This window comes from Micromesistius poutassou, assembly GCF_964030765.1.
Source record: "Micromesistius poutassou genome assembly, chromosome: 3".
NCBI lineage: Eukaryota > Metazoa > Chordata > Actinopteri > Gadiformes > Gadidae > Micromesistius > Micromesistius poutassou.
Window position 1 is genome coordinate 17,646,178 of NC_140273.1, and position 19,147 is coordinate 17,665,324.

A 19,147-nucleotide genomic window follows, 5' to 3' on the forward strand; every position below is an offset into this window, starting at 1 on the left:
GATGCTCTAATCAATCTGCTTTTCCTTTGTTTCTTTTTGGCTGTAAAGATGCTTCCCCTCCAATGTGTAAATAATGATTGAAGAAATAAATAAAAAATTGATCAAAAATAAATAAAAATAGGTAGTAGTTTCAGCAGTCGTTGTTGTTGTGACTCTTGTTGTATAGTAGTATAGTAGTAGTTGTTGTTGTTGTTGTTGTTGTTGTTGTTACACTTCATTCAAACTTTAAACTTTCCTTAAACTTTATCACTTTAGCTATGTTTAACACTTTTCATTTGTTTCCAACTATTTAACTTTTTTTAAATGGTTTGTATGTTTACTTTGTTTACTCCGTTCAGACTTTAAACTTTGTTCAAATATTTTCACTTGATTTAAGTCACTCAACATTTCTTTACTTATTTAACTCTGTAGCTTTATTAAAAAATATTTTTAACCTCACTTAACACTGAAGCACTCGCCGCATTTTTGCAGGAAGTACATTTTCTATTTAGTGTTGTTTTTATTCACTTCACTTGCTTCGTCAAAGGTACGTCATGTGTGTCTAGTGCGCATGCTCCGCTGCTTTACAGGCAAACCGGCCATTACCTGCAGAGCTGGAAATACTACTAAATAAAAATAATAATAAGAAAAACCAGGAACATAGAGAGAGAGACAGAGAGGGAGAGTTAGAGACAGCCAGGCGAAACAGACAGAGTCAGCCTGGACCTCAAGACGATGCTTTATAACCTTCTGGACTCAGACTAACGTTACGACCTTTGAAACTCAATAACAAATCATATCTACAATACCTCAACAATACCTCATCAGTACCTCAGGATACCTCTGCAGACAGCATCATCACAGTCTTCTGGGCGACATGTTTGTTGTGTCTATCGATCAGTTTAACAACCATATGATGTGCCTGGTTCATTGCTGCTAGCCTCAGCTAGTAGGCTGCATGCTAACAGAGTACTTCATACTAGCATGGTTCACATGAATAGTATTCAGCACTACCTGCTTTATATGAAGGACATGTAGGACTACCTGTGTTAGTATAGTCAATATCAACCATGCTAGCTACCTGGATTGCGTTATAACGTTCCTCTCCTAAAGACAGCTAGTGAGGATGCTAGCCGGAGGGTAGTAGTAACATCTGGATGCTAATGCGTACTGGAGCCTAATTCTATTGGAACATCTGGATGTGAGCTAATGTTACCAGCATGGTCTCAACATCTGTCCCGGAGGACTGCTGTAGCAGGGACTACATCTGTCCCGGAGGACTGCTGTAGCTGGGACTACATCTGTCTCTAGGACTACTGTAGCTGGGACTACATCGGTCCTTGGGGCTACTGTAGCTGGGACTACATCTGACTTGTACAGGGACTACCTCTGTTCTTTGGACGGCTGTAGCAGGGACTACATCTGACCTGTACAGGGACTTCATATGTCCGTAGGACTGCTGTAGCTGGGACTACATCTGGTACAGAACATCAATATGTCACCTTGCTGGATATCAGAAGGGTGGATGTGATGGTGGCTGCTTGCCCTCCCACAACAGTAATAATAACATTAGTAATAATAGTATTGATGATAATAATAGTGTAGATGACAGCAGTGATGCAGCCGGCACAGACCCAATACGACTTCTTCAATGAGGAGAATTCCCCCAAATGGAGAGGACTGCTGGTTCCCTCCCTCAACAAAGTAAGAGCCTTATCAATATATTGCTTATTGATTTAATTATCTATCAGTTAATGATTGATTGAATATGAATCGAATATATTTATTTACTAATTTATTATAAATCTACCAGTTATTAATTGAATATAAATCTATCAGCTATTGATAAGAACATGAACATATATAAAGTATTGATTCGAACATGGTTAAGTTATTTATTAATATCAATATATCAGTATGATCATCAATCCACAGCCACAACATGTCACATAAAGGTGGTGTAGGTCAGACTCTGGTCTCTACGCAACCCTGTATTTATAAATATATAATTTATATATATATATATATATATGCATATACCCTATATAATTATCTATAATGTATCCTATACAGATATATTGGGTAAGCTCATGTGTATGAATTTATCAATCATATTAATCATAAAGTATCATGAACACTAGTGTAGAGCGAGAGCTAGAGATACCATAACAGATAGAGAGAGATAGGAGAATTGAAGTGTGTGTGTGTGTGTGTGTGTGTGTGTGTGTGTGTGTGTGTGTGTGTGTGTGTGTGTGTGTGTGTGTGTGTGTGTGTGTGTGTGTAGGTGCTGAGTCAGGTACATCCTAAGCTGTCCTCCCAGCAGGAGGCGCTGCAGTACATCGAGGAGCTGATTCTCCTGCTGCTCAGCATGCTGTGTGCAGCCCAGCCACGCACAGTACAGGATGTAGAGGTACTAGTACACATTAATACATACTATATACATACTATATATACTGTCCTATATACTTAATATATACTGTATATCACCATACATGCTGTAGAGGTAATGCACACATATACTGTGTGTGTGTGTATATATATATATATATATATATATATATGGTGAAAGAGAGGGTGTGTTTGTTTTCTGTGTGTGCAGGAGCGAGTACAGAAGAGCTTTCCTCATCCAATTGATAAGTGGGCCATCGCAGACGCCCAGGCCGCCATTGAAAAGAGGAAGAGACGCAACCCCCTCGCACTTCCTGTTGACAAGATCCACCCTCTCTTAAAGGTACCACCACCCTCACTTAATGGTACACACCACCCCTCTCAAAGGTACACACACCACCCCTCTTACAGGTACACCCGCTAACCCTCTTAAAGGTACCCCCACCCTCACTTAATGGTACACACTACCCCTCTCAAAGGTACACACACCACCCCTCTTAAAGGTACACCCACTAACCCTCTTAAAGGTACACACACTACCACTCTTAAAGGTACACCCACTAACCCTCTTAAAGGTACACACACTACCACTCTTAAAGGTACACTCGCTAACCCTCTTAAAGGTACACACAATACCACTCTTAAAGGTACATCCGCTAACCCTCTTAAAGGTACACACACCACCACTCTTAAAGGTACACACACCACCACTCTTAAAGGTACACCCACTAACCCTCTTAAATACTACCCCTCCTAAAGGTATACACACAACCCCTCTTAAAGGTACACACACTAATCTACATTATGCTAATGTATTGCAGAGCTCCCTTATAACCCTTATAAAGTAGACCACCAGGTGTCTACAATATGCTAATGTTTTGCAGGAGGTCCTGGGTTATAAAGTAGACCACCAGGTGTCTCTCTACATGGTGGCCGTGCTGGAGTACATCTCAGCGGACATCCTGAAACTGGCTGGAAACTATGTGAGAAACATCCGGCACTATGAGATCTCCCAACAAGACATTGCTGTGGCAATGTGTGCCGACAAGGTCTGTCTGTCCGTCTGTCTAATGATGTGTTGTACCTTGTGGTGGAATTGTACCTGGTAGTGTTATGACTAACGGGTGGTGCTGTGTTCCAGGTTCTCATGGACATGTTCCACCAGGATGAGGAGGTGCTGGGCGGGTTCTGCTCCCTGGAGGAGGAGGTGTGTGTGAGCGAGGAGCAGACCTACTACGACCTGGTCCGCTCCCTGATGACGGAGGGCCGACAGTATCTACGGCAACTCAACCTCACCATCAAGATTTTCAGAGAACCCTTCTGCTGCAATCCCACGCTTTACTCCCAGCAGGTAATATTCATCTCTATGTTCCTTATATATACTTATACTTATATTATATTTATACTCTTTCTACTCTGTACAAAATGTCTATGGCATTTCACAGCAGCAATCCAGTCCAAACCAATATTCTGGAAGGGGAACCGCCAGAAAAGGCAAAAACACACTGGGCCAATCAGTCTTTTAAAAAGGAGCCGCCAACTATCATTCTCTTCCTATGGTACAGAGCACCTGTGCTGAGCTGCTTTCTGTTGGTGTGCCTCAGGGTGACACCTTGGCACCTTGCACCCCCTTCCATCTACACACTGCCCTCTCCCACCTGGAATAGGGAACCTACAGCTCAGCATTCCACCCTGAAGCGCACTAGGCTTGTTCCCAAGCTAATGATCCTGGATCTTAACCGCTCCCTTTGCAACTGGATCCGGGATTTCCTTCACATCGAGGGTGCAGAAGAGGAGAGAGACTCCTGCTTCAACTCATGACCTCACCTGGTCCCAGCAGTGCGACCCAAAAGCACCTTTTCCTTCTGGAGGAGACTCAAGAAGTTTGGCATGTCTGTCAAAACTCTCACTGGCTTTTACCGCCACCCAGGCTATAGACCTGGGTGGAGAGGAGAGGGGAGGAAAGGAGAGGAGAGGAGAGGAAAGGAAAGGAAAGGAAAGGAGAGGGGAGGGGAGGGGAGGGGAGGGGAGGAGAGGAGAGGAGAGGAGAGGAGAGGAGAGGAGAGGAGAGGAGAGGAGAGGAGAGGAGAGGAGAGGAGAGGAGAGATGTTCACGTTGCTGCCATCTGGTAGACGTTATCGGAGCTTCCGGACAGGGACCACCAGACACACAGCTATACACCAGCCCCTTAGGCTTCCAGCTCAGTTAGCACATTGATCATCCCAATGCACCAATACCTTCCTATGGATACTCCATGTACAGCACAATTTAATGTTCATATTGCAGTTCATATTGCAGCATAACTTTTGTTATTATATAATGTATAAACCATATGTCTTTAGTAAGGAATGTCTTATATATAACGCTTGATTGATTGGGATCGATATTATTAAAGCTTTAAATTAGGGAACAAAGGGAATATTACTATATCTTACATTAAGTATTAAATGTTAGATGGCGATGATTGATGCGTTATTCACCTTTCTTTATCTCCTGCTCTCAGAGGCAAAGACCTCTGAATTAATTGTATGCGCCTTTGGATGAGAATTAATCGTTTTTAGCAACTAATAATCATTAGTTGCAGCCCTAGCCTATGTGAACATGGAGCATTTCTACATGTGTGTTCATCTCTTGTGTGGACAGGACGTGGACAGCATCTTCAGCAGGATCGTGGACATCCAGGAGGTGACGGTGAAGCTGCTGGGTCTCCTAGAAGACACGGTGGAGATGACGGATGAGGGGAACCCCCACCCGCTGGTGGGGAGCTGCTTTGAGGACCTGGCGGAGGTAGGACCTGAAGTCCTGTTGTTCCCAATGCGACCCATGATGGGGTTGTTGTTACTCATGTAAACACTCCTCTGATATTGGTTTCAGGAGTTGGCCTTTGACCCCTATGAGACCTACTCTCAAGACATCCTGCGACCTGCATTCCACGACCACTTCCTGTGTCAGCTGTCCAAACCTGGAGCAGCCGACTACTTGCAGGTAACCAGCTAGTGACGCTAGTCAGTTATAGAAACCAGCTAGTTATACCAACCAGCTTGTTATACTCACCAGCTACTAATACAACTGAACAACTAACCAGCTAGTTTTACTTATATTTAAACTATACCCCTAAACAGATAGTAATGCTTGTCTACTGTCTCCATCTGAGGATTAGACCTACTGTCATCTACAGTATATAGTACCTGATAGTGTGTATTCTGTCTCCTCTCTCCAGTCTATCTGTGATGGCTTCAAGGAGGCTGTGCAGTATGTTCTTCCGCGCCTCCTCCTAACACCGGTCTACCACTGTCTTCATCACTTTGAGACACTCAAGGTAGGACTTCAACCTATCTCTCACTTCAGCCCTACCCCTGACCCTCAGTTCACACTCCTTCAGACCTCACTTTACCCCTGACCCTCAGCTCACACTCCTTCAGACCTCACTTTACCCCTGACCCTCAGCTCACACTCCTTCAGACCACACTTTACCCTTGGAGCTCCGTTCACACTCCTTCAGACTGCACTTTCGCGAAGATCCAAGTTGGGACTCAGAAACACAATGCAGATCTTTGCAGAGCTGCCCGTATTTATACTTTCACATCACGCTAATGTTAACACGTTCTCAACATTAATGTACATGAGCCAACAAGCAAATCCGGAAACAAGAGAATTTCTGCTCTATTGAAACTACGTTGAAAACGCAATATATAAGATGTTGCAAAACACTTAACATGTGCTGCTGAAAAGCAGTTGGTGTATCCCAACCAATTTGTTTCAGTGGTGATGAAACTATCTATACTGGTGATGAAACTATCTATACTGGTGATGAAACTATCTCTAGTGGTTATGTAACTATCTCTAGTGGTGATGTGACTATTTTGAGTGGTGATGTGACTATTTCTTGTGGGGATGTAACTGTCTCTGGTGGGGATGTAATATGTATGATTGTGATGTAACTATCTCTTGTGGTGATGTGACTATCTCTAGTGGTGGTGTGACTCTTGTGGTGATGTAACTATCTCTAGTGGCGATGTCACTTTCTCTATTGATGATGTAACTATCTCTGGTGGGGATGTAACTATATCTAGTGATGATGTAATATCTGTGATCGTGATATAAATATCTATTGGTGATGTGACTATCTCTAGTGGTGATATAAATATCTATTGATCTAACTTTCTCTGGTACTCATGTAACTATCTCTGGTACTGATGTGACTTTATGGGGGTGAATTAACTTTTTCTGGTGGCTACCTGTGGTTGTTCTTCAGCAACTTGAGGAGAAGAGTGAGGATGAGGAGGATAAGGAGTGTTTGAAGCAGGCCATCACAGCCCTGCTCAACCTGCAGGGCAGCATGGAAAGGATCTGCACCCGCAATCTGGCCAAGAGGAGACTCAGGTACACACACACACACACACACACACACACACACACACACACACACACACACACACACACACACACACACACACACACACATATACACACACATATACACACACACACACAGGGACACACACATCACACCACACACAAGCACACACACAATCCCTACCCACCATACAGACACACACAGTCCCTACATACACACACCATGCACATGTCCCCTCCCTTTCCTGTGGTTTAAAATAGAAGGGGGCTTTGGGGGTGGGACAGGAAGTGAGGTAAAAAAGACGAGGCTCGGGCTGGGACAGGAAGTAATGTAAAATAGACAGGGGGGTTGGGGGTGGGACAGGAAGTGAGGTCGACAGCAGGGGGTGATGGACCTGTTATTGTTTGGATCTCTCACACTCGGTTCCAACCTTCAGAAGAGGGACTCTGTGATTGTGAGCGGTGAAGGCAGCGGTGGGATGAGGAGGTGAGGAGGGAGCGTTGTGTTCATGGGTCCAGGGTACGTAGAAGAATACTTGTTATTGTGGAGTAAATACCTCCAGGAATGTTCTCTAAGCTCTCACCCAGAGCACCGCTTGCATAAGACGCTTTCACTCCAACACACTGAAACATTATACACTTTATACTGTGACTTGTACTAATATACACCATTATACTGCTGTCTTGTACCATTATACTGCTGACTTGTACTAATATACACCATTATACTGCTGACTTGTACCATTATACTGCTGACTTGTATTAATATCTACCATTATACTGCTGACTTGTATTGATATCTACCATTATACTGCTGACTTGTATTAATACACACCATTATACTGCTGACTTGTACTTATACACACCATTATACTGCTGACTTGTACTTATACACACCATTATACTGCTGACTTGTACCTATACACACCATTATACTGCTGACTTGTACTTATACACACCATTATACTGCTGACTTGTACTTATACACACCATTATACTGCTGACTTGTACTTATACACACCATTATACTGCTGACTTGTACTAATATACACCATTATACTGCTGACTTGTACTATTATACTGCTGACTTGTACTATTATACTGCTGACTTGAAGTTGTACCATTATACTGCTGACTTGTACTAATATACACCATTATACTGCTGACTTGTACTAATATACACCATTATACTGCTGACTTGTACTATTATACTGCTGACTTGTATTAATATCTACCATTATACTGCTGACTTGTACCATTATACTACTGAGTTGTACCCTTATACTGCTGACTTGCACCATTATACTGCTGACTTGTACTATTACATACCATTATACTGCTGACTTCTACTAATATATGATATATTACTATACTACTGATCTAGACTAGTATATAGCATAAAACTACAGACTTTTTATATATGATGTACTATTATACTACTGACTTATACTAATATATCAATTAATGTATAGTAATATATGTTATACTGTTATATATATATATATGTTATGTATATGACTTTTACTAATACATAATATTATAATATATACTAATACAATACTCTTGTCAACATGGGAGTGGACAATATATATATATATTATATATATATATGTGTGTATAAATCAAAATGTTACTTTACAAAAATACTTTACCTATATGTGTATTATGTAAGGGATAATGTATAGAATGCCGGTCATTATCAGGAAATAAGAGAAGTAAGACACCTCCGCTTCACGTCGGTGTCCGGTTCACCCTTAAGGGGCTTATTTTAGATAATGACCGGCAACGTTCTATACATTATCCCGCTTATTACACGGCTACTTGCCAAAATGAAAAAATAACTTCACACGGAGTGTCTTTTTACAATTACCATTCGTAGTGTTGATCAGCAGAGAAATAGTCCGCCAAAGACGTTGACGTCGCTTAGCAACCGAATCCGCTGGGGTTGATAAGTTACCGGACTACTTTCAGAGTGATACAAAAGACGTGAAAACATCCACTTTCCTTGACAGCGGTCATTATATGCTTAGCAACGGTCATTATTGAAAAATTATTCACCACCGGAAGTCGGGAAGGCCTATGCAAGTGAACGGAGTGTTCCACAGCATTGAGAAGAGCCGTGTAATAAATACTATTATATCACGGCTCTTCTCAATGCTGTGGAATGCTCCGTCCCTACACCCTTCCTGACTTCCGGTGGTGAATTATTTTTCAATAATGACCGTTGGCATTTAATGACCGCTGTCATGGAAAGTGGATTTTTTTCAAGTCTTTTTGTATCACTCCGCAAGTAGTCCGGTAACTTATAAACCCCAGTGGACTTGGTTGCTAAGCGACGTCAACGTCTTTGACTATTTCTCTGCTGATCAACACGACAAATGCTGGTAACAAATAAATTGTAGAAAGACACACCGTGTGAAGTTATTTTTTTGTTTTGGCAAGTAGCCGTGTAAGAAGTGGGATAATGTATAGAACGTCGCCGGTCATTATCTAAAATAAGCCCCTTCAAGACACCTCCGCTTCGCCCTGTCGGGGCTTATTTCCCGATAATGACCGGCGTTCTATACATTATCCCTTATGTATATACCCCTAGTTTATCGTTTCTCTGCCAGAGATATAACATCTCTCTCTCTCTCTTTCTCTCTCCCTCTCTCTTTCTCTCTCCCTCTCGCTCTCTCTCTTCCTCTCTTTCCTCCTACCTAACCTCCTACCAATATCCCCACCTCCTCCTCATTCCTCCACCTCTTCCTCATACCTCCACCTCTTCCTCATACCGTCCACCTTCTCCTCCTCCTCACCACCTCCTTATACCCCCTCCTCCTCCACCCCCTCCTCCACCACCTCAGTGAGTCGGCGTGCCGGTTCTACAGCCAGCAGATGAGGGGGAAGCCCGTGGCCATCCGGAAGATGAACGAGATCCAGAAGAACATCGACGGCTGGGAGGGGAAGGACATCGGCCAGTGCTGCAACCAGTTCATCATGGAGGGGACACTGACGCGCGTCGGCGCCAAGCACGAGCGCCACATCTTCCTGTTCGACGGCCTCATGATCTGCTGCAAGCTGAACCACAGCGCGCCCCGCCTCCCCAGCTCCGGCTCCCCGGCCGAGTACCGGCTGAAGGAGAAGTTCTTCATGCGGAAGGTCCACATCAACGACAAGGACGACAAGGAGGGCGAGTACCGCCACGCCTTCGAGATCATCCTGAAGGACGGCAACAGCGTGGTGTTCGCCGCCAAGTCGGCGGAGGAGAAGAACGGCTGGATGGCGGCCCTCATCTCGCTGCAGTACCGCAGCACCCTGGAGCGCATGCTGGACTCGGCCATGCTGCAGGAGGAGAAGGAGGAGCAGATGAGGCTGCCCCGGGCCGAGACCTATCGCTTCGCCGAGCCCGACTCGGAGGAGAACGTGGTGTTTGAGGAGAACGTCCAGTCCAAGTCCGGGATCCCCATCATCAAGGCTGGGACCGTCCTCAAACTCATCGAGAGGCTCACCTTCCACATGTATGCAGGTAAGAACCTACCATGTCTTATATACAGGTTAGAGCATACCATGTCTCATATAGAGGTTAAACATACCATGTCTTATAAACAGGTTACCATGTCTTATATACAGGTTAGAACCTACCATGTCTTATAAACAGGTTAGAACCTACCTACCCACCTAGGTCTCCAACACTAACCAGAAGGTGTCTTACCAGAAGGTCTCTAACCAGAAGGTCTCTAACCAGAAGTGTCTTCTCTTCTCAGATCCAAACTTCGTGAGAACCTTTCTGACCACCTACCGCTCCTTCTGCCGGCCCCAGCAGCTCCTCGGCCTGCTCATTGAAAGGTTTGAGATCCCGGAGCAGCGGCCAGCGGACGGGGATGAGTCCGGGAGCGGGGAGCCACTGCTCAGCGCGGAGCTCAAACGCTTCAGGAAGGAGTTTGTTCAGCCAGTCCAGCTCAGGTCAGTACCGCCCCCTGCTGCTCAGGTTACACCAAGCACTCCACACTGCTGGTAACCTACAGCACCACACTGTGTTCAAATGAACACACACGCACACACTGACGGTGTGTGTGGTTCTCAGGGTTCTGAACGTGTGTCGCCACTGGGTGGAACATCACTTCTACGACTTTGAGAGAGATGCTGAACTTCTCAGGAGACTGGAGGACTTCATCGCTTTGGTCAGAGGTACCAGACACCTGCCTGTCGTTACCTAAGCAACAGACACATGACGTAACCCTAGCAACAGCCACCTGTCATCACCCTTAACAACAGAGACCTGCCTTAACCCCTAGCAACAGACACCTGCCGTAACCCCTAGCAACAGACACTTGGGGTGTAGCCTATCACCAGGGTTGTGTGTTTGTGCTCTACAGGTAAGCCCATGAAGAAGTGGGTGGAGTCCATTAGTAAGATCATCCTGAGGAAGAAACAGGCCAGTGGTCCCAGCCTGAACCCCCCCCTGCAGAGCTCCGGCCCCAACATCACCTTCCAGAACTCCCCTCCACCTGTAGAGTGGCACATCTGCAGGCCGGGACAGAGTGAGCACTTTGACCTTCTGACCCTTCACCCCATCGAGATAGCCCGCCAACTCACCCTGCTGGAGTCAGAGCTGTTCAGGTAGCGCACGCACGCACACGCACACACGCACACACACACACACACACACACACACACACACACACACACACACACACACACACACACACACACACACACACACACACACACACACACACACACACACACACACACACACACACACACACACACACACACAGGGCGGTGCAGACGTAGTAGCTGAGCAGGGTGGGTGTTATCTGTGCAGGGCGGTGCAGCCTTCAGAGCTGGTGGGCAGCGTCTGGACCAAGGAAGACAAAGAGCTCAACTCTCCCAACCTGCTGACGATGATCAGACACACGACCAACCTCACACTGTGGTTTGAGAAGTAAGATACTACATATATACTTAATATGGAGGATCTAGATCTAGATCTATAGTGCATGTCCTCTGTGTCCAGGTGTCTGGTGGAGACACAGAGCACCTCGAGGATCTAGATCTAGATCTATAGTGCATGTCCTCTGTGTCCAGGTGTATGGTGGAGACAGAGAACCTGGAGGAGCGTGTGGCGGTGGTGGGGAGGATCATTGAGGTCCTGCAGGTGTTTCAGGAGCTCAACAACTTCAACGGCGTTCTGGAAATCGTCAGTGCTATGAACTCCTCTCCAGTGTACCGCCTTGACCACACCTTTGAGGTAACCCTCAACCCTTAAGGACCTGTGTCTGTACTGTCTAACCCCTACCTGCTCCTTAATGACCTGTGTCTGTACTGTCTAACCCCTACCTGCTCCTTGATGACCTGTGTCTGTACTGTCTAACCCCTACCTGCTCCTTAATGACCTGTGTCTGTACTGTCTAACCCCTACCTGCTCCTTGATGTGCCCTTTGACCTGCCCTTCCCTCCTCCTCCAGCTGATCTCTGGTCGTCAGCGGAGGATCCTGGAGGAAGCCCATGAGCTGAGCGAGGACCACTACAGGAAGTACCTGGCCAAGCTGCGCTCCATCAACCCGCCATGTGTCCCCTTCTTCGGTAGTTTCTATAGAAAGCTCTACATATAGATGGCTACAGTATATACTGTATATTTAGTATACAGTACATACTGTATATTTAGTATACAGTACACGTGAACACTCCAAAAATAAACAAGATAACACTTTTTGCCAGGATTCATTTGTTCTTATTAGCGGTTTATTTGTTTTCATCGTGTGACAAGACGACCGTCACACATTGAAAACAATATCCCGAGTTTGAGATCTCAATCATGGGATATTGCCCAATATCCCGTGATAGCAAACCAATCAAATTGCGCCATCTTAGGAGGTTCACGTGTAGCATATTCTAACTATATTTATATGTAGTTATACTTTATATAGCCATGTATATACTGTATATCTACATAGATACATACATCTCATGTAGATGAACCGTATCTCATGTAGATGTACAGTATATCTCGGAGATGAACAGTAGATGTGAATGAAGATGTACAGTATATCTCATGGAGATGAACAGTATATCTCATGGAGACGTACAGTATATCTCATGGATATATATTATGGGCTGGCAGGGATCTACCTGACTAATATCCTGAAGACGGAGGAGGGAAACCCGGACTTCCTGAGGAGAGCGGGGAAGGAGCTGATCAACTTCAGCAAGCGGCGGAAGGTGGCAGAGATCACCGGGGAGATCCAGCAGTACCAGAACCAGCCCTATTGCCTCAGGGGGGAGCCCGACATCCGGGTCAGTAACTTACACACAACTAGTAGGGCTGTAGTCAACCCAAGAAAATCCTGCTCGACTGATATTTGACATACTCTTCGACCGACGGGGCAAAGAAATCTGGACCAACCAATCACTGGCCAGTAGGTGTCAGCCCTAACAACTAGAGTCCCTGTAGAGTAGACTCACCACTAGTACAACAGGACCTCCAGGTGATGTCACCTGTAGAGTAGACTAACTCACCACTAGTACAACAGGACCTCCAGGTGATGTAACCTGTAGAGTAGACTAACTCACCACTAGTACAACAGGACCTCCAGGTGATGTCACCTGTAGAGTAGACTAACTCACAACTTATGAGTTAGGGGTTATGGTTGTTAGGGGTTATGTGGGTTGGGGTTATGAGTTAGGGTTAGTGAAGGTTATAGTTGGGCTTATGGTAAGGGGTATGGTTAGGTGGGTTCTGAGTTAGGTAGGTTATGAGATGTGGGTAGGGGGGGTTACGGTAAGGTTGGTTACGGTTCGGGTTATGATTGGCAGTTACGGTTAGGTTGGTTATTGGTAGGGTTATGAGTTCAGGCTATGGTTGGGTGAGTTAGGGTTATGAGTTAATGCTATGGTTAGGTGACTGAAACATCCTCTTTTCTCAGCGGTTCTTTGAGAACCTGAATCCGATGGAGGATCGGGCGGAGAAGGAGTTTGCCGACTATCTGTTCAACAAGTCTCTGGAAATAGAGCCACGCAACGTCAAGTCTCTGCCCCGCTTTGTAAGGATCAATACACATCAGTATCAATACACATGATCAGTATCAATACACATGATCATTATCAATACACATGATCAGTATCAATACACATGATTACCTATAGTATCAATACACATGATCAGTATCAATACACATGATCAGTATCAATACACATGATTACCTATAGTATCAATACACATTATGACCCATAGTGTTAAACCCACACCCTCCCCCAACCCTGACTCCTCCCCCTGCTGGGCTCCGCCCCCAGGCCCGGCGCTATAGCTGTCCTCTGAAGTCCCCGGGGGTCCGTCCGTCGGCCGTGCGTCCGGCTGCACCCCGCCACCCCACGCCGCTGCAGAACGAGCCCCGCAAGATCAGCTACAGCCGCATCCCCGACAGCGAGGCGGAGGGCGGAGCCTGCTCCACCCCCAACTCCCCCCGCACCCCCCTCACCCCCCCGCCCACCCCCTCCACCTGCAGCACCGCCGACACCACCTGCAGCGTCTTCGACCCGCCACTGGGACCGGGCAGCCCACTGCACTCCAGTGAGATAGACCTCGTCCTCCTCCACCTCTTGCTACTCCTCCTCTCCACTCCGTCTTCCTCCTCCACCATCTCCTCCTCCTCAGACCATCTCTTCCTCCTCCACCATCTCCTCCTCCTCCACCTCTAACATCCACTCCTTCTCCACCTCCTCCTAGGGTCCTCCTCCATCTCCTCCTTGATGGTCTTCAGCCGCTGGTCTGAGGACCTCCCCCTCCCACCGCCTGTCCCCCCCCGGCGCCGGCCAGACTCCGCCCCCACGGAGCCCGCCCCCTCGAAGGTCTGTTTCCTGTTTGGACCCAAAGTTAGCCAGACGCTGGCTCACCTGCAGAACATCTCCACCTAACTTGTCTGTCTGACCACCTGTCTGTCTGTCTGTCTAAACATCTGTCTGTCTGTCTGACCGCCTGTCTGCCTGTCCACCTGTCTGTCTGTCTGACCACCTGTCTCTCTGTCTGAACGCCAGTCTGACCATCTGTACGACCCCCTGTCTGTCTGTCTGACCGCCTGTCATCTGTTTAGTTTGTCTGTCTGACCACCTGTCGATCTGTCTGAAGACCTGTCTGTCTGACCACCTGTCTGTCTACCAAAGAATCTGGTTCTGTACCAGAATCTGTTGATGGAAAGACACCCTTGAGACGATGAGTACCTGTCTCTAACTCTATGTGTGTGTGTGTGTGTGTGTGTGTGTGTGTGTGTGTGTGTGTGTGTGTGTGTGTGTGTGTGTGTGTGTGTGTGTGTGTGTGTGTGTGTGTGTGTGTGTCTCCAGGTGATGTCCTCCCCCCCCGCCGTCCCCCCCCGCCAGCCAACCAGCTGTCAGCTCTACTCCCCCCTCCTCCCCCCCAGGGAGCCATTCACCTCACCCCTACACCTCCTCCCTCCCCCCCGGGCCACGCCCGCTGCCCCCAGACCTTCTTCCCCCCCTCCTCCTCCTCCCCACTCACTCCCCTCCCTCCCCCCTCCCCCTGTCCCTCCCTCTGCTCCCGGAAGCACCTCCCCTCTCCCCCCCTCCCCGAGGGAGAGCTCCTCCCCCTGGGCCCCCCCGTCCCCCCCCGGCTCACCGCCCCCGATGGAGGCGGGGCGCCCAAACTGCCCCCCAAAACCTACAAGAGGGAGGGCCAGGACACGCCCCTGAGCCCTCCTAGAGAGAGAGAGAGAGAGAGAGAGAGAGAGAGAGAGAGAGAGAGAGAGAGAGAGAGAGAGAGAGAGAGAGAGAGAGAGAGAGAGAGAGAGAGAGAGAGAGAGAGAGAGAGAGAGAGAGAGAGAGAGAGAGAGAGAGAGAGAGAGAGAGAGAGAGAGAGAGAGAGAGAGAGAGAGAGAGAGACTCTCTTTTACTGGCCAGGCTGGACTTGTGCCAACACTAACCACACAACTTAAGGACTGACCAATCACAGAACAGAACTGCTGGTCATATGACCTTAAACCCCGAGAACAACCGCCTTCTGGGTTGCCTGTCTGTGTGTGTGTGTGTGTGTCATGTCAGACTGAGGGGTTGTGTGTACCGGTGGCCTTCCACCCAGCCCCCAGTAGAACTGGGACCCGGGTCCGGATGTTTGAGTGATACTGAAAGGCTGGGCCAGTTGACACAGTACTAACCCACACACACATATACACTAATATACAAACACAAAAACATATACACTAATACACACACACACACACACACACACACACACACACAGGGATGGGAATCCTAACCGTTCCTAACAATCCTAACAGTTTACTGCATGGTAGCTGAGAGGCTATCAGAGAGGTTGGTTTACTGGCGGAGCTCCCGCACGTTGTCAGCTTTCACAACGACCGCCAGGAGCTAGGACCACAAAGAGTGGAATATAGAACAGCAGAGTGCTACCGAGGGGGTGCACTTGGCAAGAATCACACAAATCCATAGCAGCTTATGCAGTTTGACCATCATTTCTTTAAGTTAGAAAGATATTGTATATTCAACAGATATTTATACTCTGTATTAGCGATGTGGCTAAGAGAGCTAACATCGAGATGGTCGGTCTGAGTCCGTGATTCTAAAGCTGTACAGCTGCCCACGAGACTGTCTGCAGCAGCACTCTGTAGAGCCGTTTGGTCAACAGGCCGAGTACCAAGTACCCTGCTCTGCACGTAATGAGTTATGTTTCAAGATGTCCCCAATGCAGACAATATTAATATGGCTACAAATCAAAACAATAGAATTGTATATATTCCCATCCCTACACACACCCACACAAAGAGGTACTTGAGGAATTGATTGTTGAGTAATTGCTGATTGTTTCTGTCGAGCCAACTTGTAAAGATGTCTTTAAACAAGGGAATCAAGACTTTGGACCCAACTTATAAAGATGTCTTAAAACGAGGGAATAAAGACTTTGGACCCACCTTGTGAAGATGTCTTTAAACCAGGGAGTGAAGACTGGAGATCAGGCTTACACACTCAACTTTATACTCCAACTGGACACTTTTATTCCAAGGGATGTTTTACCTTAAGGGTGGCGTTTACTGTGAAGGGCATACTGCCCAAATGTAAATGAGGAGCACTCTGATGTTACAGCCGTGTACTTTTTGACACATGGACAAATACCTGCTGAGTACTGTAGATCTGCAAGGGACTTTCCCTTGGGATATAAATGATAACTGGCTCTACAGCAGTGGTTCACAAGGTCATCTATATGAGTTCACAGTCAGTGGTCTACCAGATGAACCATATCAGTGGTCTTCCAGGTCAACTATATCAGTTTGCGTCATAAGGTCAGCTATATTAGTATTTGTTTTTTTTTAAACCAGGACAGCTGTCAGTTGACCAGGTCCTCTTTAGCAGGTAGGTTGCATCAGTGAGCTACCTGGTCATCTGTAGCAGGTCCCCTATATATAGTTTACCAGGTCCCCTATATCAGTTCATCTCGTCATCTGTAGCATATCATCAGTCCTCTATATCAGTGATCTACCAACTAAACTATAACCGTAGTCACCTGTTCACTTTAGCAAGTCACCTTCATCAGTAGTTTACCAGGTCAGCTAAAGCAGGTCTGCTAATTTCTGTCAGAGGTCAAAGTACACCTGCTGGTTGTACGTCTGATTCTGCAGCCTCATGGCTGCTTTACTGGCCTCTTGTGTTGTGACTTTACAAAAGGTTATCAGCCATACACGGTGCAACCAAGATTTATGAAAATACTGCTGAAAGTAAACCTAAAACAGGATTTAATTATATTTTAAATACAAATAACCAAAGATATGGACTATAATGTTTAGTCAAGGGTAACCACATCCTATTGATAGGATGTTGATTAACTGTTCACTCTTCAAACTACTGAATGATCACAGCTGTGCAAAAGGATTATTGGACAAACAATAACAGAAAAATTAAACAAATTCAATGAATGCGCAGGCAGTATCATAGCAGTAAGTCACGTCCCAGATCACCATCACTTTCACTGATGTCAGTTAAGCAAAATACAACACAACCAAATCCATCAGTTAAACAATCCAAACTGTTGGTAGACAGACTAGTTTACCCGCTCCTTAACCAGCTAGATCAACTTTTCAGTATTAACTCAGAATCCAGCAGCCGGTTGGTCACATGACTGCTGTCCATCAGCAGCTAGTTGGTCACATGACTGCTGTCCATCAGCAGCCGGTTGATCACATGACTGCTGTCCATCAGCAGCCGGTTGGTCACATGACTGCTGTCCAGCTGGTGTGGGCATGCGGGCCAGGAGGCCCTGGATACGGGCCAGGACCATCTGGTTGCTGCTGAAGCAGTCCTGCTCCGCGTACGGCGGTCTCACCGTCAGAACGCCGGCTACCAGCAGATCCTCCCCGACCTCCTCCACCGGCACCCGGTTCTGCTGGAGCCAGCCTCTCAGCTCCTCCCTCCTCCTCTTCACCTCCTCCACGCCCCCACGCGTCTCCGGCTCCTCCGATCTGAACAGAGAGGAGAGCCGCATCGCCGTCTCCTCATCGGCCTCCCCCACCACCTCCACCTGCTCCACCGCATGCCCCATCACCACGGAGACGCTGCAGCCGCCCGCCGCCTCTCCCAGCTGAACCAGCACCACGCTGTCGGCGGAACACAGGTTACACACAAACACACACTTTCCCTCGACCATGATATTAAAGTTCAACTTTATTATCCACCAACTCGTGAATAATGAAGTTGGAGCAGGTGAGTTTACCTGGCGGTGACGGGATCCACCGTGTGTAGCCAGCCGCGGTGCTGCTGCTGGCCGTGAGCGGTCACTGTCACCTGCTTGTTGACGTAATGCTCCCAGTCCCGCGGCGCCCGCTGCCGCCACGCGCTCGTCGTGGACATGATGCCCTGTTAACTAGGGATGTGCGGTAGGAAGTGAGTTAATATACTGTAAATCGTAATCGAATAGGATGCGTTGGTGTTCAGCCACGTTTAAATAGCGTTGCTGGTGTTCCAGCAAAGTGAACCGTAGGAAACGCTTACGTTTTTAAATGGTTCCTCTTCCGCTTGAGATGTTGGTTGAATCAGAGTTGAATGTGCTGAACGGCTGCTGCCCCCTTGATATGAGGATTGCTTTTTATTATATTACTTGACATGATATAAACATTATATTGTATATTGGGTTATATATTATACAGCCATGGTTATATTATAAAGCCAGATCAAGAGACACAAGCTATGATTTATGTTTGGTCTCTTCTAAATTGTATATTATAATTTTGTATAAATAAAAAACTTTGAATATTGAATGTAATATTACCTGTATGTTTATTGTCCCACCACTACTTGATTGTATATCAAGTATAAAATATCATCCATCAATCATCTATGATTAAACACAGGCCGTCTCACCATTACAGTGATCAGAACATTCACCCCAGGGGGGTCCAGGGGGTCAGAGTGAGGAGGTGAT

The 19,147-nt window shown here is 46.7% G+C and overlaps 2 protein-coding genes across 2 annotated transcripts; one reads left to right on the plus strand and one right to left on the minus strand.

Moving 5' to 3' along the window:
- Positions 1-580: 580 nt before the first annotated feature.
- sos1 (son of sevenless homolog 1) lies at positions 581-15,837 on the plus strand (the record flags this gene model as incomplete). The annotated part of the gene is given in 23 exon segments (XM_084465997.1): positions 581-1,683; positions 2,264-2,389; positions 2,579-2,710; positions 3,252-3,416; positions 3,509-3,718; positions 5,011-5,154; positions 5,242-5,352; positions 5,588-5,686; positions 6,623-6,750; positions 9,570-10,231; positions 10,470-10,668; positions 10,790-10,893; positions 11,082-11,325; positions 11,534-11,653; positions 11,797-11,959; positions 12,177-12,294; positions 12,833-13,005; positions 13,635-13,751; positions 14,002-14,278; positions 14,435-14,556; positions 15,046-15,160; positions 15,163-15,243; positions 15,797-15,837. Coding segments are annotated over 23 exon segments (3,750 nt in total). The 5' UTR covers positions 581-1,584.
- A 1,617-nt stretch (positions 15,838-17,454) lies between these two features.
- Positions 17,455-18,669, minus strand: gemin6 (gem (nuclear organelle) associated protein 6). The gene is made up of 2 exons (XM_084465453.1): positions 18,440-18,669; positions 17,455-18,323 (listed from the first exon to the last, which is right to left on the minus strand). Exons 1-2 carry the CDS (start codon positions 18,574-18,576, stop codon positions 17,819-17,821), a joined length of 642 nt encoding a protein of 213 aa, XP_084321579.1. The 5' UTR covers positions 18,577-18,669; the 3' UTR covers positions 17,455-17,818.
- Between the last annotated feature and the right edge of the window lie 478 nt (positions 18,670-19,147).

What these genes read in the sequence shown, in the direction of transcription:
- gemin6 (XM_084465453.1), bottom strand. Translation starts at nt 18,576, where the DNA reads ATGTCCACGACGAGCGCGTGGCGGCAGCGGGCGCCGCGGGACTGGGAG. An exon ending in GTGGATCCCGTCACCGCCAG is followed by an intron (nt 18,324 to 18,439) that starts GTAAACTCACCT and finishes TTCCGCCGACAG; the next exon opens with CGTGGTGCTGGTTCAGCTGG.